This window comes from Haliotis cracherodii, unplaced genomic scaffold (genome assembly GCF_022045235.1).
Source record: "Haliotis cracherodii isolate W230 unplaced genomic scaffold, xgHalCrac1.p SCAF_12, whole genome shotgun sequence".
Taxonomy (NCBI): domain Eukaryota; kingdom Metazoa; phylum Mollusca; class Gastropoda; order Lepetellida; family Haliotidae; genus Haliotis; species Haliotis cracherodii.
In genome coordinates this window covers 18,574,991-18,582,467 of record NW_027266267.1, presented here as the reverse complement: position 1 = coordinate 18,582,467, position 7,477 = coordinate 18,574,991, and the positions used below count along the sequence as shown (strand labels likewise).

The 7,477-nt window shown below is 42.0% G+C and overlaps 1 protein-coding gene across 1 annotated transcript; it reads right to left on the bottom strand.

Annotated features, from left to right (window-relative positions):
* Positions 1–3,355: 3,355 nt before the first annotated feature.
* On the bottom strand, positions 3,356–6,356 carry LOC139457139 (ankyrin repeat domain-containing protein 50-like). Its single transcript, XM_071238568.1, has 2 exons — positions 6,296–6,356; positions 3,356–4,212 (listed from the first exon to the last, which is right to left on the bottom strand). The coding sequence occupies exons 1-2, from the start codon at positions 6,354–6,356 to the stop codon at positions 3,356–3,358; spliced, it is 918 nt and encodes a 305-aa protein (XP_071094669.1).
* Positions 6,357–7,477: the final 1,121 nt, after the last annotated feature.

Genomic DNA, 7,477 nt, shown 5'->3' with positions numbered 1-7,477 from the left:
CCAATAGGTCCATCAACCACCACCAACCACCATCAACCACCATCAACCACCATCAACCACCATCAACCATCATCATCCAACATCATCACTGCAGTCCTGGTGTCCTGTGAAGTAGTCTGACCCTAACTTCCCTAGCAGACAAATAGGTCCAGCAACCACCATCAACCACCATCAACCACCATCAACCATCATCATCACTGCAGTCTCTCCTGGTGTCCTGTGAAGTAGTCTGACCCTAGCTTCCCTGGCAGACCAATAGGTCCATCGACCACCATCAACCACCATCATCACTGTCACTGAGTAATGCTTCCAGGAACTAGACATTTGGATGATGCAACATGATGCAGAGGAGAATCAATACTTATTTAATGTGTTTGATTTACATCAGTTTTACCCTGAACAGTTATCTGACATGACTTTTATCCAGAACAGTTGTCTGAACATAGGGTTGTTTCCCCAACATCGGGGATCAGGTATCTGTCTATCCCTTTTATATTGAACTGCTGAAAACATCGCCTTTACTGTATAGTTTTCACCACTTCAGCAATTCAAGAGAGTGGGGGAGTGTATGTTGTTTTATGCCTCACCAAACTGACTAAATCACTTTGAAACAGGCAAACCAGAAATTGACAGCACTAGCAATGACCCATTCCATTGGTGTATTTTGACACACACGTGTCAGCCACGTCATGGTATCCACGTTATCCCCCTCAGTCAGCTTTAGGACAGACATAGGGACCCATAGGGATCTACCCAAACGGCTAAATCATGATACTGTCCATGGATTATTGAAGTCGATTGCTTTGTCTTGGAAGCCCAATTATTTACTGCTGAAAAACAAGTAGATATATCGAGTACCTTGTGGATGTGTTGCAGTTGTCTTGATTACCAGCATGCACCTGCAAGTTGGTACTGGTTAGCAGGTGGAACCAGTCACACTTGTTGGAGCCAATGAAATGGATCAGTTGGTCAATGGCTGGTTTGTCTGGTTTAGACACAATTATCTACTGGGTGCGTGATATAGCTGGAAAACTGCTGACTTCACACATAATTGGGGAATCGATTTGCTTTTGTCCTCCCCCAAAATAGTCAAAATAATTATTATTTTGAAACGATTAGGATATTTTTTTTATATGTCACCTTCATTAGTATGCTTCAAACATGGGTATGTGCGCCCGAACTTCATTGGGTGTGATAAGCAAGTATCAGTTATGAAAAAACAAAGAAATCAATGTGTGAAGGGACGTATCTGTTTCACATTTCAAGCAGCACATTATTTATGTGAGTGAGTGAGTTGGGTTTAACGCCGCTTTTAACAGTATTCCAGTGATATTGCAGCATGTCAGCTTAATGTGGGAGGAATGTTTACCACCTCGGTAAAACACACGAGCATGGGTATGGTGCTGACAAACCTAGAAACATAATCGGGGCGAACCAGGATTCAAATCCACAATCACAGGTTCCTGGTGTGCCCAAGGGACACAACTATGCACAGCAAATTGTGGCGCCTTAGACGACTGGTCCACCCGTGCCCCCTTTACCTATGTGACATATTGTTTTCAATAATGATTAAATTCTGAAGATAGTTTAAAAGAAATCAATCAACAAACGAACAAACAGACATGGAAAATAAATTTAACCTTTTACATATAGTGTGGCAAACAGATTTCAGCTAAAAACAAATAACCACACGAAAGTGGATATGGGAGGTTATGACCTCTTTGACGCTCAAACAAGCAGCACATTTTAATTAAATTATTTAATATTTTAAACAAACGTGTTATTTTGAAGGGTTTTCTTCAAGGAATATTTGTTCAGCCTTATAAATGTACACCATTAAACAAAATTGTAATCCGGGACACTGTTCCTCACCGACTATGTTTAGCAGGACCTGTAGGCTTCTGCTGTGTACACAATGAATCATATTTCTACAGGACACATGCCCCTTCAGGAAATGAGGAAATGCAATTGAATTGTCTGTGATGAATAATACTGTATTGAATATGCTCATGATTCAGGTGAACATACTGTTGTTATATGAACAGTTTCATATACCCAAATAAAGCTCTGAATATCCTTTGTGGTTGGTGAAATCTATTTTTGAGTGAGTGAGTGAGTGAGTTGGGTTTAATCCCTCTTTAACAGTATTCCAGTTACATCGAGGAATGTCAGCTTAATGTGGGAGCAAAGCCCTAAGTGATGCAGGTCTCAGACATTAACCACTTCGGTGAAACTCACCCAGGAGCACGGGTATGGTGCTGACAAACCTAGAAACATAATTGGGGCGAACCGGGATTCGAACCCACAATTATAGGTTGACCTCCAGTGACAGTGCTGAAGAGACTTTTTGAGCTTTGCATTTCAATAGACTTTGCAATAACATTACCTAATGCTCACTAGGCCACCTTTTCAATATTCAAGAAAGCATTTTCAACTTCTTGTACTTGAAAGTAGGGAGCAATCTGACATTTCTAGCCACATCAAAGGAATTCTAATCATTGAGAGAAATTATGCCTGTTTTGCCCCTAAAATATATGTGTGCATTCATGAATGTGTCCCGAATATCGATGGACGCTGGCAGGAATTCGTTGTTTTCGGGTAGGCATCACATCAGCACTTGACAAGTAGATAAGATGCAAGTCAAGTCGGACTCAGATGGTGACATGTTTTTTTTTTCAAGATACACTACCATCAAATTATCTTATAGAAACAAATCTTTTCCCTCATTGCAACGTGGTCCTTTGGTCAGTCCGGACATCAATGGCTTTATCTAAAGGGACAAGGGTCCACGGTGATCCAGCCATTCAAGGTTGGTTTCCCAGCTTCGCCAAAATCAAGTGAAACATTCCACGGACACTAAGATGACATACTGTGATATGACTGAAATAGTTTTCAAATCTGTATGAAACCCAACTCACACACAGACGTATTCTATAGCTGAGATAGTCACTCACCATGAAGAGACACATTAACCTGGAACGCATTTTATAATATTTTATTGAACATTAAGGACGTGTACAATAAGTCATAATTATAAATCGATCAGACATGTGGTGACAGTATTTGATATCCCATGAGAGCCTCGCCGTACAAGAAGGTAAAACACTGACGATATCCGTCAGTCTGTTGCCTGCTGGCCATAACACTATAATTTCAAATTCTACTCCATACAAATTGGTAACACTGAAATGTCATGATGTGTGACAAAAACCCAACCACCAACCCACATTATGTTACACCCTGGTTACATAAAATGAATACAATATACGTATAAGAACCACAAACAAAATGATAGAACAGGTGAGTCACTTCCGTTACCTCACGACATTGATGACAGTAACATTCACACTAACACTTATTGCACTGGACAGCCAATCGACACAAGAAGGTCACATACGGCACGGTGTCCTCCACGGCGTGCCATCATGGCCGCTGTATCCCCATCCTTGTCCCTGGCATTTATGTCTGCCAGGTTTTGAGAGAGGATATACTTTACCATCTCCACATTTCCACCCAAAGAAGCCAGATGTAGTATGTTGTAACCCATATCATCCACTGAGGAAATTTGAGCACCTTCACTCACAAGTATATCAAACACTTCTCTATGTCCATAATACGCTGCTCTCATTAATGGTGTTCTTCCGTATATTCCTCTCCTGGTAATGTTCACAAGGTCCTGTGCCAGGATATGCTTCACCATCTTCGCATGCCCCCCTCTGCAGGCCCAGTGAAGTATGCTGTCGTCATCCTCATCCACCAGAGATATATTAGCTCCCATACACACTAGATAGTCAGACACGTTTCTGTGTCCACAATATGCAGCCTTCATGAGGGGAGTTGATCCAGATTTTGTTCTACTGTTAACATCAACACTGTATTGTGACAGTACATATCTCACCATGGCGATATGTCCCCCTAAGCAAGCCCAATGCAGGATGTTGTGGCCGTAAGCATCCACCAGTGTTACATTCGCTCCTTTTCTCATCAGAAGGTCAAATATTTTTCTGTGTCCCTTCTGTGCGGCCATCGTGAGTGGTGTCCTCCCTCGCTTCTTATCTCTACTGTTGACGTCGACCACACCACGGGACAAGATGCGTCTCACTCGGCCCAGGTCCCCCTTTCTACATGCATCGTGAAGTGGGTTGTTCTCTAAAGTGTCCTGCTTGCCAATGTTGTGTTGTGGTGATCTCTCACGGTAGTTCTGCCTCCCATCTGCACATAAATATATCATAATGGTTCAATGACATCAATTTGTTAGCATCATTCATTGCAGTAAATATATATCTAGAATAAAAACTGTTTGATGATTATATACTGAACCGCAAACGAAACGTCACCATGGACAGATATATGACAAACCTTATTTGTCCAAACACTGTAAACATACTTTGAGACGTATTAAAAAGATGAAACTTGGCTGAAACTGATCATCAAGGTTGAATTGAAAGTGTCAAATGTTCTTAAAGTGAAACAGAACACTAGTCTCTGAGAAAAATGGCATCACAAGTCAGAATCTCGTGTGTCCGCCATGTGCATTGATGACTGCCGTGCAACGTCGATACATGGAATGGTTGAAGGCCATAGGCATAGAGCAAACACTCTGAGAAATGTCTGACAAAATTCAGCTGCAGTTGTCAGCCTTGGTCGGACGTCATTCGGGACTGAGGACAGGCCACTGCATGGTTCTGATGCCTTTCTGCAGGAGGAAGTCTCTTGTTGCTCTCGCAGTGTGGGCACGGCCGTTATCCTGCTGAAACTAGAGGTTGCGGCGACATGCCAAATGAGGTATGGCGTGTGGTCTCAATACTTGATCAATGTACGGGAATGTTTTGGAAGACCACAGGGCCGACCCTCTGTGCAAGACCAATTCCACCCCACACCATGATGCTCGGACCACCCCACGAGTCTCTCTCTCAACAATACAATCATCCGAATAACGTTGCATACGGCGTCGCCAGACTCTCTCTCTCTGCCATCTGCTGTTGAGATAGAGTAATGTCTGAGAAGAGGACTCTTCTCAACTGCTGGTGTCGCTGATTTCTTGTCAATCTTGGCATGTTGTAGCAATTCAATAACGAATGAATGTTATCCGATCTGGGTGGATTTTTATAGGGCAAGAAATGGGGGAACGCATGTGCATTTTAATTTGCACGTTACCATGGCCGATGCCGTGATGCGTTTGGGCGATCGGTCATCTGCTTTGTTTTTTTAATCATCAAATTTCAAAGTAATGTTAAATTTTAGAAACTTTGACAAGACGTACACGGATATTTAAATGACAACTCTTCCTGCAATGTAATGTTACCCAACTATACTATAACCTGTAAATAATGTGCCACAAAAACGAATTTGCCGTTTAGTGTTTTGCATCTCACGTTGACGTCATCAAAGGCGACTGACATTGGGCATCTTGTCAATCATTGTCCAAAAGATTGCGCCTGTACAATATCATAGCTTACAGACCACTATGCAAGGCTGACGTCAAAGACATGGTTCGGCTTAAACACTGTGACACTGGCAGAACAAAAAGTGCAAAGAGTCGTGTTCACAGATGAGAGCAGATTCCAGCTTTTTCAAAGAGAAAGAATTCATGGCTACCACCAACCAGGAGGACGAACGTCAAATTGTTGCCTTCAAGGCGTAGGTTTAGCATTGTCGTCCATAAACACTGGTTGAGTGCCAGTGCCTGGTTGTTACAATGTGTCACAACAACAGGATTGGGGATGTGGTGGATGTAATGATCGCTGTTGAAATTGCCTCGTACTATTACTATGTCCAGTTTACAGTCATGAGATATTGGTCCCCACACCAATACGGAGCGTCCACTATCCAGGACAGTTGGTACAATGTTTTGTTTAGCTGTGTCTCCCAACCCGCATTCGCCCATCTGTGACGTGCGGCAAGACTTTGCTTTCGTCAGACCAGTGGATCCTTCGCCATGTCCTCAGATTCCAATGACGTCGAGCCATACACCTAGCCAGTCGAAGATTCTTATAATGAGCAGTTAACAAGGGACGCCTGATAACTGTTAATGATTTCAACCTAAATGAGTTTAGCCTGTTTCAGACAGTTCTGGTGGACAGATGCCTATTAGGAAGCCGTTATTCCTTCAGAGCTTTACTCGTAGCAAAAGGTTGTCACCTCGCAAGGCCTGCGAGAGCCCTGTCTTCCCGTAGAGCTGTCTTTCGGCGTGGCCCTGGTCGTTGATGTTCCTTAACCTTATGTGTCTGTGGTGTTTTCTTACACGTCTGTTGATAATAGTATGGTCATAGCCATGTTTTACGTCCAGCTCTACCTGTGTCATGCATGCCAGTAATTTGCCAACGGAGTGCCTCTGACAGCTTCCTGCGTGCCATGTGCTGACTCAACTATCGGATATTTGCCACCTTATATACCGTTACTTGCATCAATATCAAAGAGCTTCATCCTCATTGGTCAAGATTGATTGATGATAATGCTGACTGGAATAATCATATATCTGCCCACTAACCATTAACATTTTACGCCATGATAAGACCTCTTTATCCCTCGATCACATAAAACAGGTCATTATAGTTAATGCTTGTCACAGATATAAGGTCGATGTGCAGCACATGAAAGTAAGTAAAGTCAACATCAATGGTGACCAAGAATGCCTTTTCAATAACGTACGTAGATTGAAGATAGAGTCTTCTTAACCCAATGTTGAGAGTACACAGTAGTACAATAAACTACGTTCATAGCGAACACGCTTTAAACGAACTGACGGATACAACAAATGGGTCTTTTAGGTCCCAGCCTTTTGCTATATATACGTTGCATATATACGTAGAACGAACTACGGTTATAACGAACTAAAATTACTGGTCCCTTTGAGTTCGCTATAGCCGTAGTTTACCGCCGTGTGAAAAGGACAAGACATTACCTTGTACACAGACAGATTTTCCAGATCGTGTCTCCAAACATCTTAGCCCGACATTGCAATTCTTGGATGCACAGGAACCAGCCGGGACCTTTAAACAGGAAGGAAAATCAATATACCTTTGAATATCTCTTTGGTCTGTTGTTGAATCATGCGGATTTTTGCAATTTTCAAGACATTTAAACTTATGTATACTTTATGTTTAATTGTTTTTATTTTCTTTTTCAATGGATATTGTATTCATAACTTTTGGAGTAAATTTATTTGTGGGCATTCAATTGTTTATTATGCATTTTCTGTCCTATAAACATATCTTACACAATTTGCTGCAGGTTTGCTCCAATGGCCGTACATATAACTTATGTTGAGATAGGGTATTTAGGCAAGAAGTAGGCCTCCTAAGGGTCACCAATTGTGTTCTCCTCTGTGCTGATGTGTTTCAGTATGCATAAGAATCTGAATTTCTGCTTGGATTGGCTAAATCGAAACATGGTCAAATAGTCGATTCTCGTCCACTGTTTTAACCACCTGAGTCAGAAATAAAGCTGTATCATATTTAAACTATGCATCTGTGTG